Source organism: Uloborus diversus, chromosome 2 (genome assembly GCF_026930045.1).
Source record: "Uloborus diversus isolate 005 chromosome 2, Udiv.v.3.1, whole genome shotgun sequence".
Classification (NCBI taxonomy): Eukaryota; Metazoa; Arthropoda; class Arachnida; order Araneae; family Uloboridae; genus Uloborus; species Uloborus diversus.
The window spans coordinates 11,830,425-11,855,995 of NC_072732.1; the positions used below are offsets into that span (position 1 = coordinate 11,830,425).

At 34.9% G+C, this 25,571-nt stretch overlaps 2 protein-coding genes across 2 annotated transcripts in view; one reads left to right on the plus strand and one right to left on the minus strand.

Moving 5' to 3' along the window:
- Positions 1-9,991, plus strand: part of LOC129217732 (eukaryotic translation initiation factor 4E type 3-B-like) — a 36,203-nt gene extending 26,212 nt beyond the window's left edge. The window contains exon 6 of the mRNA XM_054852068.1: positions 9,499-9,991. Coding sequence (XP_054708043.1) covers positions 9,499-9,548 — 50 coding nt within the window. The 3' untranslated portion in view covers positions 9,549-9,991. The remainder of the gene's footprint in view (positions 1-9,498) is intronic.
- Positions 9,992-20,546: 10,555 nt separating this feature from the next.
- Positions 20,547-25,571, minus strand: part of LOC129217812 (obscurin-like) — a 106,567-nt gene continuing 101,542 nt past the window's right edge. The window contains exons 33-34 of the mRNA XM_054852151.1: positions 25,008-25,214; positions 20,547-20,779 (exon numbers count right to left, since the gene is read on the minus strand). Of these exons, the coding sequence (XP_054708126.1) occupies positions 25,016-25,214 (199 nt within the window). The 3' untranslated portion in view covers positions 20,547-20,779; positions 25,008-25,015. The remainder of the gene's footprint in view (positions 20,780-25,007; positions 25,215-25,571) is intronic.

The window sequence follows — 25,571 nt, forward strand, 5'->3', positions numbered from 1 at the left end:
CCTACCTTTCACTTGAATAATCCAATAACAAAATCAACAAAAGTAACCCATGGTCGTTTTGACCGTTGTTGGCCATTCTAGGTGTCCTCAAAATTTGCATAGAAACAAATAAAAATAAATGAATCAATTTCTTTACAAGATGTTCATCAATATTTAGACAAAGCCTAAACACATCGAACGGATTAGTGAAGCCCAAAAAAGTTTTCTCGTGTTTTATATTCTTTTACGTTCAATATGACCGACCTGGTCGTTTTATTGTTAAGTTATAATCACAATTCAGCCTTGAATTCTTTCAGTAGACACTCTCTGTGTCATTGAGTTTGTACGGTCTACCTTGAAAATAAAAGTTTTGTCAAGTGATGCTTATTCAATAAACAGGCTTGAACAAAGAAAAAACTAATAATAATCAGTAAAATTTTGCAGCAGATTGCAGAAAAATAACCAAAAAGTAAATCCCCTGATTACAGGAAAAGCATTTAAAACAAAATACAAAATTTTATTTGTTCATATTCAAGGAACAAAATGGCAACAGATCTTTCCTCTCAATGATTCATTGAGACGAATGATTCATTGAGACGTAGCAATGATAATTCTTCATGCTACAAATTTTAATAAAAGCATTGTTATGGAAAGTTAAGATGAATTACTGAATAATAATTTGAATGGAGGAAAGCCATCAAAAAATAGGGATTTTATGTCGAAACCTAAGTATCCCAGCTAATATATATATACAGTCGACGCTCGATATAACGACCATCTCCGTCCTAGAGAAAAAGGTCTTTATAACGAGTGGTCGTTATAAGAGGTATAATTAAAAAAATATACACGGTCATCATGCATGCACCGCTGTTCCAAAAAAAAATGGTACTTTTTCAAACATTCCAGTTAAATGCCCAAATTATTTTTATCATAGGATTTTTTTTAGAAAAATCGTGTGCAAAATATTATGACAGAATATTAAACAAATTTTAAAGTAGAAAATATAGGGAGGAAAATGTTACACACTTGCAAATCTGCTACTACTACCACAACATTTTCTGAAGATAAAACCAGACAGATGTTTGCCGTTTTGACAGAAGTGATTTTTGCGAAACATTATTTTCTGTTTCAGATATAGGTGATAAATTGTGTTTTTCTTGCTTTTCAAAGAAGCATTTAAAAGTCCCTCGAGAGCCCCAAATTTTAAAAACCACTAGATTCAAACACCAAACTACCAACACATCTGTCAACTCCCTTTTCTTAGGAATCTGGAAATTTCTCGATTTTTCCTCCCATTATTTTTTTCTGTGCTAGCAGTGGTGAATAGTAATCCCTCCACCCCTCTCAAAGTTCGATTTGACATTGAAAACTTCAGGCAGATGTTCGTAAACAATAATCAAAGTCATTTCAAGCTACAAATTTGTTTATTGGAAAGAACACCAGAAATAGCGTCCGCTGAATTCGGTCGCTGTATTGGATTAGACGATACAAAAAGGTCGTTATAATGAAAGGAAATTAACATAAAGTTCATAGGAACAAAGTTGGAACTTTTACCACTGGTCGTTATAATGGGACGGTCTTTATAATGTTATAATGAGCGTCGACTGTATATATATATATATATATATATAGTTTTTAATTGATATTTCCTCTAATTATTATCGGAGGATTATGTTATATTGCCAATCATAAAGGCGGGAAAATTATGAATCTATTGATACCTGGTTCGATGGTCAGTTCACTGACATTCGGGAGGAGTAACTTGAACATACATACATAGATACATATACTCAGATTTTAATTATATAAGACGCAAGTTATTTGTGTAATTCATCATTTCATCATGTTTATAATGATTTCTTTAATGCATCTTGCACCTTATTTTAGCAAGTTTTCAACACTTTTTTGAAAATCAGTTGCACTGCTTTTGTTGAGATTTCATTACTTTTTCTCCACCGATAGTCACGACCAGAATGCTAATGCTTACGGAACCTCTCATCCAAAAAGCTGTTGACTGAAAACCAATTGATTGGAGTTTTTTCCCTGATCAACTACGTTTTAATCTTTGCATTAAAAAGGTCATTTATGATAGTAATGTGTGTGTGTGTGTTTTTTTTTTTCAAATTTACTTAATTTTATTCTAAAGTAGAAAGTACCATATTTTTCAGCCTATCATCCTCATTTGTCAGAAAATTCACACTATATAATTACTTGCCCCAATAATATGCAGTGAAACCTCTCTGAGCGGCCACCTCTCCGTTCTGCAAAATTTCGGCCATTGAGAGGAGGTGGCCCCTTTAAAGGGTTTTCGTTACAGATGCAATATAGTTCTATAATCTATATATATATAAATGAATGTTTGTCTGTATGTCATCCATGAACTCAAAAACTACCCGGCAAATTTGGCTGAAACTTTCACCGTTTGTTATTTTTGGTACTGGGAATGTTTATAGACCAGTTGGAAAAAAATCCGATCGATAGTTCCTTTTTTATTCCAATTTAAGTCACAATCCATTGGATAAATACGAATAAAATTATCGGCTGCAGAAATTAATTCGCGTGAAAGATCTCATTGATAAGAAGTTAACTGTTGCCATTTTTCTTGAGTTTGAACAAATAAATTCTTTCTTTATTGTTTTATGGCTTTTCATGCAACGGGGGGATTTAAAACTTTTTCTATCTGATATTTTTAGCGATTGATTGATCTTAAAAACTGCGTGAGTACAAAATTTGAGTAGAGTCACGGCTTCACTTGATACCTGGACCGATTATTATGAAAATTGCTATATATATGTATTTTTCCACGGAGAAGGTGCATAATATGCTCATTGAAGCCACTCGCCACCAGGTGGCACTGCAGAGTAGCAACTTCTGCCCCGTTCAACCGATTGTCATGAAAATCAGTATAATGATGTATTTTTTTGTTGGCGTAGCAACGCGCTTTGGGTACAGCTAGTACACAATATAAGCAAGTCTAATGCACAGAATGAAGTTTGTGACCATTCTAAAAGGGAAATAGAATATTATTTAATTATTGTTTACATTTTTTGAAGAAAGGATACCATTTGTGACTTAAGTTTTTATTCTTCCCCAACAGTTGTTTTTGAAATCAAATTCAAGATGTTGCTTGTTGCAATTCAAAATGTTTTTCAATTCAAAATGATAAATAAATTGCTCTAACCAATTTATTTGTCATTGCATCTGAATTTCCGATGATTTTATTTATTATCCCCAAAATCACTTCAGTTGAAAGTTTAGTTTACTCATGATTACAAAATGCAAATTGATTGTCAGATGCAGAATTAGTGAACAAAAGGCATAAAAATGCATTTGCTCAAAAGACCTTAATAATACACACAGCGAACTGATTAGTTAATTTAAACCAATCCCAAACTAATACAGTAAAACCTGTAAAGTTGACCACCTGTTTAAGTTGACAGCTATTTTCAGGCACAGAATTAGATCTATATCATATAATTCAACCTCTATTTGACCACCTGTTTAAGTTGACCACCAAAGTAGTGCACCACAGGTGGTCAACTTACACAGGTTTCACTGTATTAGATTTGATTGAAAAACGCTTATTTTTTCGCCGACTCGTTAACCAGAAAATATTTCTCTCAGTCGGCAGTGTATTTGTCAAAGCTCTCCATTGCTGTTTCATGCTGGAAAGAATTCAAAATTGTACTCTATTAATTCTCTCGCCGATTTTCTGTGTTCATATTGCTCAGAATTTCAATACGTAGTTCGAGATTCATGAAATGATCTCCGACAGTGCTGTTTGTACAACCCAGATTACACAGATACACAGGGTTCGTACGCCTCCTGAAAATCCTGAAAAACTCCTGAAATTTAATTTTTTCTTCTAAGGACCCTTAAAACTCCTGAATTTTTGTTTTAACCTCCTGATTTCCCCCCTCTCCTCCTGAAAATAGTTTTCAACAACAATCGCTAATATTAATTCCGTGTCATCTCCATTTAGGCAGCCATATTGAATCGCTGGCAACCAGTCAAAATTCTCGTATTATACAGAGCACCCAGTGCTTTTCGCAAAGACATGGGATGTGTTCGAGCTGACTGACCTGTTACTCTGTTCAAACATGCCCAGTACGATTACCGATTGTAACTGCCACTACAGTACAAACCAAAAGCATGTGCTAGTTTTTGTGTTAACAGCAACAGCTGTTAAGCGTATTTTCTATATTGCTAATTAGTAGTGCTATTGCTATTTTGTAGTATGTTTAGTACTGATAATATGCCGATATATCTCATATTTTGTGTATTCCTGTTATTTTCAAATGTTTTCAATATAATTTTTAATTTTTTTTTTTTTTTTTTTGATTGAATAGTGTGTGAAAAAAAATTACTAATAAATTAAAAATTTGACAGCAAAGTAGATTCAATGTTACTGACTAATTTTCTTGTAAAAACCGCTTGTGTTATTACTCCTGAAAATTTTACTTTTGACTCCTGAAAACTCCTGAAATTCATTTTGTCTGGAAGAGTATGAACCTTGTATACACTGACCAACTAATAAAATAAACATGAGTGACACTTTCGCTCCAAAATTATCAGAATTTGTTAAAGGCCGATAAGAATTCTCCTCTTTGAACTGAAAAGGGGAGGTTTAGAGGCAGAAAGTGAAGAGATTTTTCCTGAAAATAAATGGAATGGACGCATCCACTCAGCGGCCGTTCAGAAGGTTGGGTGGCCATTGCTAAGGGTGTTTTTAACATTAAGTCTATGGGCTAAAAAATCTGTGCCGCAAAAAAGTGGCCGTTAAGAGGGGTGGTCGCTTAAGACAGGTAGCCGTCAGAGAGATTTCACTGTAGTTTAATCTTAATATATAAAAATCAATGTCCTGAGATAACATATATACATATATATATATATATCAACGCACAGCCGAAACCGCTGAAGCTTTAGACTTGAAATTTGGCAGGCATGTCCGCATGATTACGAAAGTAACCACTAAGAAAGGATATTTCGAAATCTCAATTAGTTCGGGAGAAATTAATTAAAACCTCTTAATTTCTGCGAAATTAAAACCTGTCATTGAATTTAAATCCCTTATTTTCGAAGGCTTTCCTCCATTCAAATCATTATTCAGTACTTCATCTCAACTTTTGGTCGATAGCGAACTATAAATTTGATATTGTTTTTGTTTCTCACGCGATTCTTCGAGGCTTTTTTCAAGTCAAATCATAATGTTTCTGTCTTTTGCTTTTATTTTTTCAAAACTAGAAACGAAGTTTTTAAGAACATCATCACAGGCGGACTATCCTTTTGAATTTAGAAGAGTGCTGTTTCCTGTTAAAGTTTGCTTTGCAATAACCATTAATAAGTCACAAGAACAGACATTAAAAGTAGCAGGGACCGATTTAAGAGAAGACCGTTTTTTTTACACGGCCAATTTTATGTAGCTTGCTACAAAGTCAGTTCATCAAGCAGCTTAATAATTTTAGCACCAGAAAAAAAAAACTAAAAATGTTGTATACAAAGAAGTTCTTGCTTAAACATAGGTATATCAATAAAATGTGGATGGCCTGTGTTTGCAAAGATAATCAATACTTTAAAAGGATCGTTAATAAAAGTTAAAGATCGGTTAAGGACAAGGGCATATATATAAGGAGTCCAGGGACCCCGGGATCCTCCAAAATTAGAAAAAGTTATAGGTAATAAGTAATTATTACAGGGGATTTTCGAAACTAGGTGCACCAAGCATTGTTAAACCCTGCTAATTCCATTACCCGAGCGATGCCAGGTACGGGAATGCTAGTACATAATAAAAACATTTTCCCTAAAATATGTTTGTATTTCTGTTCAATATGCTTTGTATCGGGCACTGTTAAGAAAATATTAAAAGGCATTGTAAATCGAAAGCAGGTAGTATAAGATTGCTGCACAACAACAACATACTGCTAGCATTGCACATCATACTTTATATTCAGTAAATTACCGCCCATTAGCCAGGGCTAAAGCAGAAATACGTGAAATACACCGCCAGCTCGGTCATTTCCAGCCGAGGACTGCAGTTTCGTGCTTATTAGCACTCATCAGCCCGGCATAGGAGCTGGAGGACTGAGCTGGAGATGGAAAACCTGTTAAGGAAGCCAAGAGGTGTGAAACAAACTGGTAGCTAATATGGGTATAACTGGTAGCAAACTGATAGCGTATTTCTGCTTTAGCCCTGGCTAATGGGCGGTAATTTACTGAATATACCTTGCCTCGCGTTCAATCTTTGAGTTGAACCGAACCATTGCTTCGGTCACTCGTCTGGTCTGCTAATTCTGTATTAGCTACCAGTTTGTTTGGCACTCTTGGCTTCCTTAAGAGGTTTTCCATCTCCAGCTCAGTCATTTTCCTATGCCGCGCTGATGAGTGCTAATAAGCAGGAAACTGCGGTCCTCGGCTGGAAATGACTGAGCTGGCGATGTATTTCTGCTTTAGCCCTGGTTAATGGACGGTAATTTACTGAATGTACCATGCCTTGCCTTCAATCTTAGAGTTGAACCGAACCATTGCTTCGGTCACTCGTCTGGTCTGTGCTAATTCTATATTAGCTACCAGTTTGTTTGGCACTCTTTGCTTCTGCAAGAGGTTTTCCGTCTCCAGCTCAGTCACTTTCCTATGCCGGGCTGATGAGTGCTAATAAGCACGAAACTGCTGTCCTCGGCTGGAAATGACTGAGCTGGCGGTGTATTCAGGGGTGATTGTGTTCCGGTATTTACATCTTGATTTCCGGTATCTTCATCTTCGAAAATACCGGAACCATACTATATTTTCAGAAAAACCCACTTTTGTGAAATTTAGGTCGATGTTTAATGAAACGCTGAAAGTCCAAATTGAAGACGTTTCGTTTGGTATAAAGCATAAGCTAACGTCATGTTTTGCAATCTCTATGGTAATTATTGAAGAACAGCTGAGGTGAGAGATGGAATAAGGGCTAGATAAGAAGAGAAAGGAGCGTTACTTGATATTTTTCCCCTTAATATTTTCTTTTCAAGATGTCTAATAGCGTTTCTCTGTTGCATATCTTAATATGCAGATGATGTAACTAGGGTTGCCCATTCCCCCCACTGCGATGGCACCCCTCAATTTTACCAAGCCCCCTTTTCCCTCAAGAATTTCCACCCACTAATAAAAAGACTTAAATTCTTCTAAGTTAATTTCTCCAAAAGTTTCTGTGGTATAATCTACTTCATGTCCACCACCCCCCCCCTCCCCTCCCGACACAAACACATGAAAATCCTTGCTGTAACTATATTATTAGATTAAATTGCTAAAATATTTAATCACCAAGATGGCCTATGGCTTTTCTCTGTTGTAGATGCTTATGTAATAGGCTTTACAGTCCCCCCCCCCCCCATTAAATGTTGAATTTAACGACTTATATATATCGAAAATATCGATATTTGGAGAGCGATATATCGTGGCATTAAAATTCGGATATCACCTAGCCCTATTGCGCAGTGATCATAATGCATTCTGCACCTTTTGCCCCAAACTTATTTAATTCTGAAATATTTATGCACTTTTAGAAAATGAATGTAATAAATGGTTAAGGATTCAGATACAATGGAGGAAAATAAAACATTCTTTGAAAAATTTTTAGAAATGAGAAAAATTAAAAGAATTTAATTCTCCATGCACATGGACATATTAAGTCCAATTAAAACTTCGAGTCTTAGCCCCAACAAATAATTATGTATATAAATAATGTGTGCATACATGTAATGTGTATATGTATGCCCATCAAAACACTTTTTCTTCTTGGAAAAAAGTTCAGGTATTTTTTCATGGAGTCACAATCACCCCTGGGTGTATTTCACTTATCATACTTTATGTCGAAGAAACCCCTAAAAATAAGCTAAAACCATTTTATGTTCAACATTTAAAGAATAATGGGAATGATTGCAAACATTTAAGTTTGAAACATATGCCTTAATCATTTGAAATATAAGAAATACTGTTTTATACTTGCTGTTGCTTTAACATAATTTATTTGAAATAATAAAGATTAAGCTCTTAAACAATGGAACAAGTCTGATTTATATGTGGTGCCTCAATCAGCAGATATTTATCCAGAATAAATCTGACACAACCGTTCAGAGTAACTGGTTCCATGCCGTACTTGTAACCTTACAAACTTGAGACAAAGGTCCCTGTTTCGGTCCTCTTTGGGTCTTTTTACTTTCTTCTATATCTAATATATAGAAGAAAGTATTGGATTCGTGCAAATTTTCGAATTTCGAATTTTGATGGATTCGAACGTTTTGAGGTGTGCTGAGTCCATTTCGACTATTTTTGGAAAATGTCTGTCTGTCTGTGTGTGTGTCACGTCTGTGTGTAACCAGTTTTTCCTGGCCGCTCTACAGCAAAAACTACCGCATGAAATCGAACGAAATTTGGTACACATATGTGCCCTTATGTGAACTTGTGCCCATTGGTTTTTGGCGCGAATTCCTCCAAGGAGGTTGGAGCAATGGGACGTTTTTTGAGTTACGCGTGATTGCTATTCCTCAGGAAGTAACTGGCGGAATCAAACAAAATTTGGTCCATATGTTGCCAGTAACAGGAACAGGCGCTGATTCAATTTTGGTGTCAATAACTCAAACGGGGGTTGAGCTATAGAACGTTTTCTGTCGTCAATTGTGACTGCTGTATCTCAAGAAATAATGAACGGAATGAAAGAAAAAATTATCGGCAAGTAGCCCTTAGTGGGTATAAAAGCTGATTTTATTTTTGTGTCAACAGCTAAAAAGGGGGTAGCGCAATCGCCCGTTCGTTTTTTCCATTGTGAGTGCCCTATCTCAAGAAGTAATGCTACGTTCTGGTTGAAATTTGGAATATATGTGAATCCATATATAAACAGGCTTTGGTTCAATTTTGGCGCCAATCACGCCAAGAGGTGCTGATTTATTTTTATTATCATTATTTTTTAGCGAATAAAAAAAGCTTTATTAATGCAACAATAAGAAAGATAAATCGTAATAGATTATCGTCTGCTTATTTCTCGTGATTTTCATTGCATGGAAATGATCGGAAATATTATCTCAATGATTTAAAATTTTTAACTGTTGCCATCTTATGTTTGTTAACAAATAAAATATTTGTAATTAATTCAAGCAAGGCTTTTAAAATAACTTTCAATTTTCGCTCTCTGTTTTGCTTTTGCAATAATTGAGACATTGGGATGGTCGTCAAGTTTTTGCATGTGTAATTTTGTTTTTGTTGGGAATATTGCTTCCCCGTCAAGCATGGGGAGGGATCAGAAAAAAAAAATAAAAATATAGAAGAAAGTTTCATGATGGCCACAACATACTAGTTTTTTTTCTCTAAGCACAAACTAAAAAATCTCTTAATAGCTCTGTATGATGCACAGTACCATTTTGAATTTCTAAAAATTGTTCACATGTAGATTGATTGGCCACAATATGCTCATATTTTTCTACAAATATTTTAAATGTAGTGTTTTTTAATTATGTAGTGTAATGTTGTTGTTTTTTTTTTTTCCAGCTCACAACACTCACCGCTCTTATGAAGGTGGTAAAGGTTATAGTTCATGAACTTTATTGTGGTTGAAAAAGCTATTTTGTTGAAGAAAACTTAAAACTTTGAAGGATACCAAAACCTGTTATCAAGCCTGATATTAGCTACAAATAGAGCATCAAAATGATGAACAGCCAGCTAGAAGTTTTAGGGCAAATTCAAGTTTTAACTATTTTTTTATTTTAAAATACAAGGATGCTCTATTTTGAATTTTATCATTTTTATTCAGAATTAATAATCTACGTGTGGAATATGTTAAATAGTGTTTGATTGACAATTCTAAATCAGTGTTTTGTGTTGAAGAACTTAACTTATTGCTGATTTTGAGGTGCCTTACTTTAACTGTCAATTTTCGGCAATTCACAAACTTAAACCAAATGAATAATTTTTTAATGTTTCTTTTAGTCAATGGTTTTTAACTGTTTGGAATTGGAAGTGGAAAATTGTTTTCATTTATGATGTAATCCTATGGAGCAAACTTAAGCGTTCACTTATTTACGGATTTAAGTGTTTTTTTTTCTCTCTCTCTTTAGCTTTTCTCTTCAAATTAAATTTGGTTTTAATCATCTCCAAAAAGCAATTTTACCACAGTTGGAAAAATTGTGGCTCTAATGTTCTGCTTTTTTTTTTTTTTGCAATTGGATTGTTACATATATTTTTATGTATTTTTTAGTCATTATGTTTATACTATTGTATACTGTGTTAGACTTGTATCTTAAAAAAGATATGGTCCTTTGATGATATGAATGTTAGTGTGAATGGAAATTTTGTGAATATTGTAATGAGATCCTTAAACAGATTTAGGTGCAAAAATACCAAAAATAACAATTATGGCTGCATGATATTAACCACAATTTGTAGGTGCTCTTAAAAAGTATATTTTCTAAGTATTGTCAGCAATGCAAACATTTGTTTTCAAACAATAAAAACATTTTGTTGTTTAAAATAAACTTTTTTGGATGAGGAAAAGAAAAAGAAAAGGCTCAGAAAAAATTGTTGCTTTAAATATTTTCACATTGAACTTTTACAGAATTTTGAGTATAAAGTTGTGCTAATTTCATCAATAGTTTAATTTTTGCATAATATTTTTAAGAAACCTCAAATCCTGTGTTTTAAAATCATTATTTTTTTTTTTTTTTTTTTTTGTCTGCTATTTTTTCTTTGTTCAGCTACAAATAGTTACATCAGTCAAGTGTAGTTGTTTTCGATGTGTCTCTTCTAATGTGTACAAAGTCAGACTTAATTTTATATTTAATCAATTATGCTTGTATATATGTAATGTGTATGTCTGTAAAGATTTATTATAAAAACTGGACAGAATATTGTCAGAGGATATTTTTCTTCTCTTTTTTAATTCAATGATTCAATGATTCTTTTTTAATTCTAAACATCAAGCATGGTTTCTATCAAAAGTAGAAAATTTTCTTTTCTTTTAGAATTAGAGCATTTCCTTCAAGAATGCATTTTTAAGAGTTAAAATTTTGCTGGCTTATTCCGCTATCTGTTGTGGTTTAAAAGTTTCCTGAAATCTGGATTATTTCTATATAACAATCAATTATTCTGTTTATTTGTTTAAAAAAAAGGACTGAAAAATAAAAATATCCATTTACCTTATTTGCAGTTAATATGGGATGATTAACTGTTTATATTGGTTAATTATATGGTGTGATAAATCTGTTAAGAAGTATTCCTGATAGAATGTGAAATGTGTGCATTTATAACAAACAAGTGATAAATTCTTAAAAATTGTTTTTAACTATCACTTTGAAATAATCTTATTTTCGAAAAACATTTCACCAAAGAATTTGTTTTGTACTTTGAAACAATCTGTAATCTTATGAATTACGTTTGTCTGCTCATATTTTTGCATCAAATTTGAGATGTTCATATGTTTTGTGTGCGAAAACAAATCATTTGATTACTGGCAACATACAGCATGAGGTTTTTCTGTTCCCAAAATTAACTTATATCGGAAAAAGTTCACTTGTTGTGATATTGCAGTGAAATGAAAGGCGGCTTCATCACTAAATGAGCTGTTTATTTTGAAAACGGGAAATCCATATTTTTGTTATTGCTAGATGTTTGAAGGTTTGCATTTCAATGATCAGTTTTATGAATGACTAGCTGCGTTGCCGGGCTTTGCCCGGTCTATTTTGAAAACAAAAATTGTGTCAAGTGGCGTATATTCAACAATCAGGCATAAATAAAAGAAAAAAAAAATCATCATGCAAAATTTCCCCTCCAAACAATGACGACAGATATTAAAATACTTTTAAGAAATTAAAATAAAATGAGAAAGATAGATTTGAAAAGCGTAACCATGTAAACACAAAATAAAATAAGTTTCAGAATTGAAAATGAGAAAAATGGAAATAATGGATTCAAAAAGCGTTACCATGGAAACGCAAAATAAAATGGTCAAAAACTTGAATAGAGAACAGATTTGTGAACTTCATTTAATTCGCTTGTAACTTTTTTTCTAATGGAGATAGAGGGTTAAACTTCCGACCATAGGTCGAGTTAGATCTGGAGTGAAAAAGGTAGCTCTTTTCAATGGTGTCAAAAAGAAAACTGTAGGACAATTCCTTCACTTTTTATTGATGGATTTAATGAAGAAAGTAGTGCCTAAATTTCAGCTAAGCCTAAACAAATTCGAGCTAAAAACGTAAATAACTCCCGCCGCAATTAAGTTAGAGCATTGGAACGAATTGCGTAGAACGCGGAAAATTCTACCCTTTCCAACGATGTGTAATATTACTAATTGCGAGTATTTTTTTACCCCCATATTCGGGAATTTATGTGAAAATTGGGCCTAAATTGGAATAAAAAAAGAACTATTCATCGAATTGTTTTCGAACTGGTCTGCAAACCTTCTCAGGACTTAAAGGAACAAATTGTGAAAATTTCAGCGAAATCGGCCGGGTAGTTCTCGAGTTTTGCGAGTTCAAACAAACAGACGCTTTTTGGAAACTTCATTTTATACTATGTAGAGAAGAGCTAAAACTTCAATCCCTCAAATGCACTGGAACCTTAGTGTTGCGTTGTCCTGCTTCCGACAACATTTTCTGTTTGTCCTTGAAAATGGCTTTACTAATAATTGCTAAAATATTCCGGATTTTACGCTACACGTTTTCATAGAATCTGCTTTGTACATTTTTCTAAAAACAGATAAAAACATTTTCTCTGTACATCACGCACACAAACTTTTATTTTTCTTCCTTGCATAATATAAAATTGTTTTTGGTGTTTAAAGCGACTATAGAATTCTTTTTGTCTTGTCTTATTGCCCTTTTTCTGTGAGTTATAGGTCGGAAAGATTTCCTCCAATCACCTGTGTTTTTTTTCAGCATACAAAAAACCATTTCTACTTCAAACACAAGGGTGTAATTACTTTCTGGGGTGTGAAATTTTAATTTTTATTATTTTTCTAGAAAATAATTGTTGCTACATTTAGAAAGTGGACGTTTAGCTTTTCATAGCTTTTAGGTCCCATGAGGTTCAATTTCTCTTGAGCTTTGTGACCATGCTTTTACAGTAGGATGGATTTTAATTGGTCTGTGTAAGATTTTGTTTCAGCACTTTACCCAGTTTAGTCTACCAAAGCTTAGTCACTGAATTCCTTCCCTAAAAGAAGGATATCTCGATTCAAAGCATAAAAACTCGAAAACAATTTTTTTTAAATCAAAAATTAAGGAACAAATTTAGTCAACAATCAAGTAAATATTAAACATTTCTCTCCCTAGTCCATTGGGTAAGCATCCATTTTTCAACAATGGGCTTAGAATTTTACCTCCACACCCGGTTTTAAGTTTTCCTTGTTGGGTTATTTAACTCTTTGTCCGATGGATTATGTAAAATCAGGGTTCCACTGTGTAAGGATTCTATTTTTTTTTTTTTTTTTTTTGACTTGACATTGTTTACAGATAAGAAGATCATACAAAGTTTTCTCTGTAATTACCACTATCTTTTTTTTCTTCAGAAATGGACTTGTGCCAGTTTCTTATCCCAGTATTCTGGTGGGGATGCTGTGCTGGGGATGGCATTGTATTTCCCAGAAAGAGTATAGGGATGGGCAACATCTTAATTACTGTCCTGTACGTCTATCTATATTATGTATGTGAAAACAATTTAAGTATAAACTTACTTCATCTCATATATTGACAAATGCATTAAAAAATAATTTTTCAGTATAATTTGCTATTTTTGGTCAATTGTAAATTTTTTTTATTAAACTACCATATAAGATGTTTTAGATTAATGTCTGGAAGAAGCATCATGTATTGAATTTAGTCTTATGCCAGCTGAAGTTCATCGCTGCTCTAGTTCAATCCTGCTTCTTAAAGTGATTTTTAAAATTTCTATATACATAGTAAAATTCATGCTTTATCTAGTCGTAAACTGAGATATGTTAAACTTTAGTTTGTTTTCTCTCTAATTTCGTTTTCTTTGTCACATTTCTTGAATTACAGCCCACAAAAGTGCTTATAAACGTGAAAATATGAATTTTTAACATGCCTCAGCAATGTGGTTTTTTTTTTTCCTTCTTCTTCTTCTTCTTGTATAGGATGAAAAATATTTTTTTTTGCATCAGAGAAAGCGATTTTCTGTTTCAAAGAAAAATTCCAGTTTAATTCAACCCTTTTTATTTTTAAAAAAAATACAGAAATGCTAGAAATTGTATTTTTAGATGTGACCTTTTGGCAGATTAATTTGATTGCCATTTATGGGATATAAATGAAGTATTTTGTTATACTTTCAAAACAATGGCATTAGCAAGAGGACAGTCTTCACCTACTTCCTCCTCTTCTTTTTTTTTTGTCAGAAGTGTGTTTTAGGTAACACTCATAAAGCTAATTTATCTATTTTTCCTGAAACTTCATATATAAATGACTGTGTGCATAACATTCGAATAAAATTCTTGACTTATGTTGTTTCTATCTCCTAATATCGCTGTTCAGTTTTTTTTCATTTTACTTTCACCTTGATCATTTCCTATGAAGAGTTTTTATTTCTTATGATGCTTGTGTTGAATAGTACCTTGTATGGTTTTTCAGCATTTGCCTTTTATACAGATATTAAGACAAAAGTGCATCACAAATTTCTCCAAAAATGTATTGCAATCAAATTTTTAAATAAATGGACACAGAGACTGTTACTACTGGACCAGGTCGGGTAGTAGCACATTTCACTTCACACCTGAAGGTTCCAGGCAGGGTTGCCAGAATTAAGAACAATAAATAAGGGACACGCTTCTAGGGGTGCAAGGGGGGGGGGAGATTTTTGAGACTTCTATTCATGATGAGTCTGAAAATTTCAATCGCAACAAAGTATTAAACTTCACAAAATGTCGCTTATCAAAGTATAAAAATCGTTTTCCTTGCGATTGATGACGCATGCGTTCAGATATATTTCCAACATTAGTCAATGAGCAAAGAAGAAGCAACCATTCGGTTTTTCATGCTCTGCCGCCAGAACAAAAACAAATAAACCAAATCAAAAGGAAAATAATTTTTGCGTTTGCTGCCACATGATTTTCTTATTGCTCATCATTTCACATTTCTTGTTTTGCTTTATTTTTCTTCTGTAAAATAATGTCTCGTTCTGTAAAATATTGTTATCAGCTAGAATACGGGACTGTAGCCGTCCCGTATGGAAGTTCCCCGGGACACAAGACACTTTTTCAAAATCCGGGACGTCTGGCAACCCTGGTTCCAGGCTCTCATCCCTTTATTGCAGTCACTTCACTGCTTTCAGAAAAGAAGAGAGTTGGTTTTTATGATTCATCGTCTAACTTCCATCACATTTCCCGACAAAAGTTTCCCTAGTTTTTTTTGTATGAAAATGGGGCGCAGTCAGCCCTTTGAAATCCTCCAAAATGGCTGCTTCTTCCAAAGGAGTCCTGCACCGGAACACCGTAAAATCAATTTCGCCTTGCACACTATAGGCTCTTCAACCATAACTGCTGTTTCCTCTCCAGACAATTAAACTTGTACCTCATCATTTTGAAGAAGGTTTTAAGCATTGATCTCTTATGCTCAGAGACGACCCTCAAGACTGGGCAGCTATATCCATCTTTAATACATTTTGATATTTAATGTGCTCTGACGTGTAATATCTGTTTTGAGGGTGATTTAATTGCGCGTCACTTACATACAAGGGGGGACCCAAAAAAACCGGATTTTTGTTCTAAAATATTTATATATTAGTTTATTCACAAAATTTCTTTAGTCTCCTACAAAGTGTTCACCCTTAGATGCAATACACTTGTTAATTCTTTTTTTCCACTGTTAGAAGCTCCCCTGGAACTCTTTAACTTTGACCATGTCCAATGCCCGTTGCGAAGCAGTTTTTACAGCCAATTCAACATCCAAACGCTTCATTTTTAGAATTTTTCCAACCTCGGGAACAGAAATGAATCACAGGGAGCTAGGTCTGGCGAATACGGCGGTCGGGGAACGACTAGCCACCCCTGAGAGGCCAAGTAGTGGTTAATAGTGAAGGCTGTGTGTACGGGAGCGTTATCATGGTGAAGAAACCATTCTTCCGATCGCCCACTCGAGACTCCAACTAAATCTTGTTTCTTCTGAAGTTTCTTCAGTCGTAAAACAACGACTCTCGTTGAATTTTTGGCGGATTTTTTCAACGTTTTCATCATTTTGAGACGTTGAAGGGCGCTCAGAGCGAGCATAATCTTCAACATTCATACTACCACTTTTAAAGCGCCCAAACCACTCGAAAACTTGTGTACGGCTCATAGCATCGTTCTTGAAAGGTTGTTGAAGCATTTGGTACACTATTCCGTTGCCGACTTTTCAAGCAGAAAGCAAAATTTCAAGTTTACATTTTGTTCTTTTAAATCTGCCATAATGAGATCACAGGCGGAAAGCAACAACCTTTGAGAAAACTAACACTATGATCAGACGATATCAACTAAACTGACGCCACTTGCACAGCTGGTTTGTGAAGGTCTCTACTTGAGCCATCTAGCTGAAGAACACTCTACTACATCTAGGATTGGCATCGCACCATTAGTCCGGTTTGTTTTGGGTCCCCCCTTGTACAAAGCATTTCGAAAATGTGCCATCTTGTAAGTTTCGAATTACAATGCCAAAGTCTTAAATGATGTTTGGTTCTTGTTGTTTTTTTTTTTTTTTCTTTTCTTTTACTTAGAACATTTAGGTTTCATATTTTGTTATTCTGGCTTCTCAAATACCCTCGACTTAAAACCTCCAAGACTTGAGTTGATATTTAAAAATATGAGGGTGAAAATTGTGTGTTGTAATATGATTTGTAAAAATTACTTGTCAGATTCAAAATGTAAATGAAATGCAGTTAACCGTTTGAGTGCGATAAAGTGACATTGCACTAATCCTGTATTACGCCAAAAGTACATAGAAGCACTATGTTATTTGTATAATTTTCACATTAGTTGAGAGTAGTTGTATTTATGTTAATTGCTGTTTTAATTTTATCAGTGTCATTCAATTGTATTTTTTAATGATATAGGATTTTTTTTAAGGCATTATTTGGTATTTTAGTGAGTTACCATTTGAGTTGAATGCTAGTTTTCATGCGCTGTAATTTGCCCTTATTTTGTTATTACAACGTATTGTAACACAGTTAATAGTATAAGAATCAGAGGCGGCGACTGGGGCAAATTTTCTTAGGTAGTTGAAAGCTATTTTAGGCTATATTGAGTGACTGAGGGAGGGGGAGCTTCTGATGTTCTCACGCTTGAAATTTTTAGAATTTCAGTTTTAAAAACACAGTTTTATTATAATTTTATCAACGTTTGGGGAACAAAGAGAAGTTTATATGGTTGTTCCCCGTAATTTTTTTTCTTTTAATGAAGTCTAATTGATAATTTTTAAAAAACTAAGAAGTTTGGACTGTCTTTGGTAATTTGAGGGTAAAAAAGGCTCTTCCCGGAAAAAAATCTTAAACTGATGTTTTAAGGACGCAAATTAAAGCCTTTTTCAGTGAACCTTAGAGCAAGGGGTTTGGGGGTCTTTCCCGTAAGTTTTGCAAAGTTGAAAAGATCTTTTAAAACGTTATTTCAGTCTCCTCTTGAATTGACCTAAGGAGAAACAAAAAGGTCTGGAGGTTCTCTTTTTTTTTTTTTTTTTTTTTTGGAACTGATGAAATTCTTAGAACTTAGTCTTGAACTCCCTTTGGGAACTTCAAAAAAACATCTCCGGATTTTTTTTTTCTAAATTGGTGTCTAAAAAACGCAGTTTTACGCTCTGCATGAAAATTCTGTTCCTGATTTTTTCCCCTCGGAGTCGTTATTACGCAAATTTAGGTCATCTTTGAATTTAAAGAAAGGAGGGTGTGTTTGTGGATTTTCTCCCGGAAAACTTTTAAAATTCTATTTTGAAACTGAAATGTTAAGCAACATTTTCTGACGTTAATGTTCGGGTAATCTCACCCAGAATGTTTTGAAATTAAAACCTTAACTTTTAGGCAATCTTTGATGATAAAAAAAAAGTGCAGGGCCTTCGCCCCCTCCCCCTCCAATCCCCCACACTGATAAAGAGGGAGTATCCAGTTTTTGTTTTAGATTTCCTATTGTCAGATATTAATTTATGCATTTCATATTGCTGTTGAATTTCCCCAAGGGAAAAAAACCGTGCATTTTGCGCCACACTTAAAGCATGTATGTAAGAAAATTCTTCAGCACTCAAACGGTTAAAGACACATGCAGTTATTGCCAAACTTTGTACTGATAAGCAATCAAACAATGAAACAATCATTAGTATTTCACTATATATTGGTTATTTTATATGTTAGAGCATCTTGTTCGTAGCTACGAAGTTATTGTACGTCGTTTTAATCTTTTGTGGTTAGTACTTTTTTCTGGCGTTTATTTTATTCAATAAGTTAAATAGGTTCGTTATTTTTGTCTATAAAGTGGATTCCCTGTCATTAAAATTAAAAGATGGTACTTTTCAAAAGTTTCCTTTAATTAAATTGAACTTATTTATTTGAAAATGTTATTAAAAAGAGCAAATTAATATATATACTTTGTTGTTGGAAATATTTTGAGATTGTCTTATTTATTGTTCTATAAAAACTCTATTTTATGTGTATTTCTCTTTGAGTGGTTTTCATTTCACAGCTTTTTACATACACTAGTCCCTGAGGAAAAACTAGTGCACATTCTTTCATTAGTAAGAGCGTACACTAGTTCTTCTCTGGGGCCCATCGAACCTTCACCTTTAGAACGGCATATTCTTCGCATGAAACTCGAACTTATAAAGCAATACTTCTCTGTTTAGTTTCACTGCTCATCTTTATACACATACTACAGCTCATAGTATTTGGGCATAAGCAAGCTTGAATACATGCGTTCTAAAGTAACAGAACGTTACGAAAATTTAGCTGTGTCAAATATTAAAAATTTTTAGTACTGTATGACCACGGATTGTGTGGCAAGGCGAACAACTGGTTTACAGGCAAAAATGAACGCATCTATTTGTTTTTAGGGATGTCGGCTTTTGTAGGTATGTTTGCCTCTAAACTAAGAAGAGTCTCGTAAGAAAATAGTCTCGTAAGTAAACTAAGAAGAGTCTCGTAAAAAAAAGAGTCTCGTAAGTAAACTAAGAAGAGTCTCGTAAAAAAATTTTAGTACTGTATGACCACGGATTGTGTGGCAAGGCGAACAACTGGTTTACAAGCGAAAATGAACGCATCTGTTTTTAGGGATGTCGGCTATTGTTTCGCCTGAAAAAAAAATTACAGACGAACAACTGGTTTACAGGCGAAAATGAACGCAGCTATTTGTTTTTAGGGATGTCGGCTTTTGTAGGTATGTTTGCCTCTAAACTAAGAAGAGTCTCGTAAGTAAACTAAGAAGAGTCTCGTAAAAAAAAATTTTAGTACTGTATGACCACGGATTGTATGGCAAGGCGAACAACTGGTTTACAGGCAAAAATGAACGCATCTTTTTGTTTTTAGGGATGTCAGCTTTTGTAGGTATATGTTTGCCTCTAAATTAAGCAGAGTCTCGTTCAAATGAGTGGAACACGCGCATCAAGTTTCATTGACTCGTCTTAACTGTACATTTGCCAATTCCATACAATCCGTGGTTGGACAGTAACTTTTGAGTTTAGTAACTCCTTTAGTATACACTAACAAAAATACCCGGCGTTGCCTGGGTCGGGAATAATCGCTACTTTCTTTCGTTTTCTGTTTTAACTGAAAAAACTCAAAACACGCTGTTTTGAAGATTAGCCCGGACATACATATACATACACACAGAAGTAGCCATTTGTGTATAAAGATGCCCTGCTACACACACACGCACGCACAGACGAAGCCCAAATGCGTTAAAAACCAATTGCAAGAAATTTTACCTCTTGATACTCAAGCAAGAAATGGCAACAAATAATATTGTTCCGCTTTTCTTCAAGCTCAAATTAGTCACGCGCAAAAAATGAAGCAAAAAATTTCTTTTTGAAACTAATTTTTACTTCAAACGCGTATAACTTTTTTTGTAGTTAATTTTCGATGTCCGCTCTTTAGTCCTTGCGGATATTTTTGAAATGATTATTTTTTATGAGCTTTCCAACGTACAAAACCCGAAAAAATCGGAACATTTCTTAGCATAGACGTATGTTCAAGTGGACGTAAAATTGAGTTTTTAATTAATGTCTCCGTTAATTAGCGGCCTACGTAGGTAAGGCTGGAATATTCGTAACCCTCGTAAAATTTCAAATTTTTTAATACCTGGTTCGACCCTGAACTCGAGCCCTTTCTTGAGAATTTTGCATATGAGTGCAGAAGGTTTCCCATCCCGTTTCACCCCCTTAAAATTGAAATTTCCAAAAATCCTTTCCTAGCACGCGCTTACGTTATAAAATTAACCTTTGTTCCAAATTTCAGCTTTCTAGCCTCAGTGGTTTTTGCTGTGCGTCGATTGTCAGTCAGGACAAGCTGTTTATATGTACAGATAAATAAATGAGCAATACAAGCTGGTCAAATGAACAAAAGGTAAGACGACTCTGAAGTATTTTACAACATTCAATTTATTAGACTAGATAATGAGCAAAGTTGAGCAAGCACAATTTAGTACGAAGCGAAACAGTTCACGAGTCCATCCCTTATAGCACTCTTTCACAGAACAAATTAATCCACAGATTGAATCCAATGATGAGCTATGAGGCGTCTTCGAGAACGGTGATTCGATAAGCAGATCAGGAAGTCATTGGCGCCGTTTTCAGGAACAAGGTGCAGCTGTTATGTTCAACTAAAAAACAAGACACATCAAAATGTAAGTACAGTTGATTCTCTAGTTAATGACTTTCTCTATTTAAAGACTATTTTTCACACGGTCCTGGGCCGTCCCGTTGTCATTTTAGAAAAATTCTGTTTGAGGGAGCGTTACTTGACAATTTTTTGGTGGTCCCTCGAAAGTCGTTAAATAGAGAATTGGCTGTTTTGTATGGGCATTAATCAAGCTCATACTCTCACTGGCATCCCAGGCAGTAGAGACTAGCGTAAATCTCTAACCCCTTTTTAAGTCGATCGACGCAACATTTTAACGGTCTTTTTGTCAGAGTACTATTTACTGAACATCTTATGTAAAAACGAGCTGATGTGTGCATCACATGACTTCTTTTTACTCCAATTTAAGGTCATTTCCCCATTACTGGCAATTTTAATGTGATTCAATAGTCTACTATCACCAACAGTGGCCAAATTGAAACAGATTTTGAAAAAAAAATACTCTCTAAATATCACTAACAGTGGCCGAATTGAAACCAGATTTTTTAAAAAAAAATCTCCAAATTTATCGCCAAGTTGGCGACCAAAAGACTGGCGCTATATCGCCAAGTGTCCGCCAAATGATAATACCAGTTGAGTTCACATCGAAATTAACAATTATTTCCCCCCAAAAAGGGGCAAAAGACCCCTTTAGAAAAACCCGAATGCAACCAAAAAAGGAGATGCACAACTAGACCCCACTAGGAGTCTACGTACCAAATTTCAACTTTCTAGGACAGTCTGTTCTTGAGTTATGCGACATACATACGTACATACAGATGTCACGAGAAAATTCGTTGTAATTAACTCGGGAATTGTCATTATGGATATTTCGCGTGTCTATACGTTCTTAGGCACTTATCCACGTGTGGTCGAGTGGAAAAAAAAATTCAATATTCATTTGGAGGCGAGTAAAATGGAAATTAAGGTCAATTTTTGAGTGAAATTTTTTTCGCGAATACAATACTTCCTTTTTTGTAAAAGGAAGTAAAAAACCAAGAAAGCTTGATTTCTAAACAAATGTATGAATTTTTTTCAAAACTTCCGAAAATTGTCTAAGTTTGAAAATTTTAGTATTAAAAAAATATATATCCAATTTTTTTTTTCTTGAAAAAATTTTCAAAAAGAAATTGCGGATTTTTAAAATATGAATGTTTTACAATTTTAAAGCAACAAAATAACAATTTGAATCGGGCTTTTGTTTGTGTCTTCCGAATTTGCTTCCGCCCCCCCCCCCCCATTGTTAACCAGTACCCATCGCGCGTTTAAATAAACTTGCTTAAAAACATCAATAGTGACGATAGTCAGTTATCTCATTAACTTTATAGATTAATTACCCCACTTGAAATTCTGCTACACCCTTTGTAGGGAGGGGGAGGGGCACTCGACGTTAAATCCCGGTTATCACAAATTTGCCATTTCAACTGCGCTTTCGCACGGACTTCGCTGATTTCAAAAATCTTGCTAAAATCAGTTACAAACATTTTAAAATTGTTATTAAATATGAGATAGCAACATATAAAAATTAGAAATCACAAAGCTTTCCCAGATTTGGTTTGTAGGCCTCGGTAAAGATTGAGTTTTGAGTCTTAATTATTAATGGATTCGGACGCTGATTTTTCTATCAAACAAAGACCCTTTTCAGGGCCAAATTTTTAACCTCAGAAGAGCGTACCAGAATTTTCGCATCACCTCTTGTACAAGGCCAAACCATCAAAACCTAAGTAAAAATGTGTAATACTAAGCTGTTTACGCCTAACGTAAATTATCCGCAAAAGATGGATATCTGTACTCATATTCCAATCACTTTTGAAGTACACAACGTGTTTTACGTTTATGTTAAATAAATATTTCCAAACCAATAAATTTTGAAACGTCATTTTTCTCTCTACATTATAAAGATTATAAGTTATTCATATCTGTAGTTTCCTATAAAATATCACGAAATCTCTGTGAAAATATTCTAATCGCATTCATTAATTTGTTGGGACTTTTGCTCAGCCTAAATATAAACAAGCAATACGAAATTTTAAAACAAAAAGCTAAGTCCGCGCGCAAGCGCAGTGGAAATGGCAAATTTGTGATAATTGGGATTTAACGTCTAGTGTGGGGGGGGGGACGCCACAAGCTGAGTACCCCTGATTGGATGATGAAAAACATCTTTTAAATATAAGAGAAGCACCAGCTTTGATTTTCATTATAAGAAATTAAATTTTTAACTTCAGGGTAGGGGTTCCTAGTCCACTGGGTTGGTCTCTATGCTCACACTTTTAGTATGATAAAAGGGCCACGTCACGTCTATGCCTTCCAGACTAGGAAAGCCAACTCGCTGTTAACGTGATGTCGCAACAGCAGACGATCTGGTCGTAGCAATAGGGAAGTTGCAACCTATTAAATGTTCAAATTTTGGCTATTGGATATTGTTAATTGACCCTCAAAACTAAAAAATTCACCATCGCCGAATTTTAAAACACCGTGGTTGATTTTTAATGAATTTTTAAAAATCCACGCGCAAAAGTGCGCGCTTCTGAAACGTCACGAGCCTACGTCACAGGGCGCGAATGGGCAGCCTTCCGCCGAAGATCCCTTGTTTTCGCTAGGAACATTTTGAGCGCGCTGATATTTTTATTTTTCAGAAATTCAATAATCCTTTTGAACACACTATGGAGACCGGATTCGTTAAAGCACAATCTAAATAATCTTCCTCATGTAACATCAATGAGGATATTCGAATATTTCCGAGAGGATGAGAGGTTTAATGTTCCAGAAACGCGAGGAGTTAAATGCGAGGAGATAGCCTTTTACGTTTCGTCTTCGAAGTCGAATGCGTGCTTCGGCTTCTGCCCTACCGGAAGGCGCATAACGTCACTTCCTATGCCATCTGACGTCACAGGCGCTTGAACTTTAAAAATTAATTTAAAAAAAAAACTACTTATCGTATCGCAAAAATGTTTTCACCTATGATGTTCATACATGTTACTCTATCATATAAAAATAAAATTGAAAAATCGAAAACTTCCCTATTGTGATTTTCGGACGAATTCAGCAGTAAGTTTTATAAAATTTCAATTCAATGTGTTATTTCAACATTTTTTCTTCCAAAAATACATTAACCCGGGAGAACTCGCATCGGGCCACAGTAGCTGCGTCCAAGGTGACCTACATACTGACCACATGCTTTTCAGGAATGTACATTCCCCCTTTTCCCCAGAAAATTCCGGTTCGGGCCTCAGAGGCCCGGAGCGAGCGCTTACGCTTTTCATTATTTCATTTCAGATTGTGAATGTAAAGGAAGAGGTTGGGAAATGCATCGCTATTTAAAGTACAAAAATGAAATGAAGAGGTTGCAGACCTTGTTAGTTGAGATTTCAACTGATGAGACCTCCCTTAATGAAGATGATGAAGAAGTTGGCACAGAACAGTATAGCGATCATCAGTCATGCTTAGAAGAAGATTTAGATTCATGTATCATAAAACTTTCTTAAACATTTCTTTTTAAAACATATTTTAGAGGCTGTTTATCTATTTATAATTAAGGGTTGAAAACACATTTTTTTTTTTTGCAAACTCAATTACAGAAATAACCACTCCGGGCCTAAGGAGCCCCCCGCGAGCTTTCGTGTGACGAAAAGTACCGCGAGTTCTCCCGGGTTAAAATGAGAATTTTCTAATCTAGTACGTCCACATATATTTTAAAGTTCGTTTTTCTACTTTTTTAATTGAAATTTTGAAAACGATGATACGAACGTTTATTAAAAGTATCCATTTCGAAATTCAATCTTTGTTATTTTTAGAGCAACAATTATCTTGAAACTAGCGCGCGTTGACTTTCCTAACAAGGCGCTGTTCAACCTCAAGGTTATTAGAGAGTGGGGCAGAAAAGCAAGGGGTAGCTTACTTTCCTATTCCTATTCAGAGTCACAACTGACTACAACTGTATTTATGTCGAGGACTGCATACTAAGTGCCTTGCCTCCATTATTTTATATACCGATAGATGGCAGCACCATCACCGGATCGAACAGTTAATGAGAATTTAGAACTAGTCCAGGAGCTAATAGCTACCTGGTGCTAGCACCCCCAGAGGTATCGTTTCACTTGGAGGACATTGAGACCACGAGCATATTTAACGTCGCCCTGTCCCCTTTAATGACGACGGTGGGTCTTCGACCAGCGAGGATCGAACCCGAGACCCTCGGGTAGCTTACTTACATTGCCTCCTAGGACGTCTCTTCTTCCTTCTTCCCATACATGTTGAGCAGATGCTGGGGCGTATGGGCGGCCTTCTGGGAATGGAACTTCTCTGAGAACTCTCTCAGTGCATGGGATGGGAACAGCGTCTTTTCCCGCTTTCGGATCAGGGACTCCGCGGGGAGGAGCCACTTGTTCTCCAGGCACTCGGAAGCCGTCGGGCGTTTCCTTGAGAAAGACAACGGTACTAAGAGTTAGTGGGCAATCTAAACGCATCTCCTCTAAGAGAAACCTTTAGTACAACCAGTGAAGTTGAGATTTAACCACATTCATTGAAATGTTTGGATTTCATAAAATGTAAGAAAATCACTGTTCAACTTCTAAAGGGTTTTGGGCGTTTTAGAGACAGCTAATTTAAAATGGAAATAAAACACACACACACACACACACACAAAAAAAAAAAAAATTTTAATTTTTGGCATCTTGAATTCAAATTATGTTTTTCGCAATCACGAGCGTGTGTGTTTGTGTAGGCGCATGTAAGTGGGTGCGTGGGTGCGTAAGTGTATTTTTGCATGTGTGTGT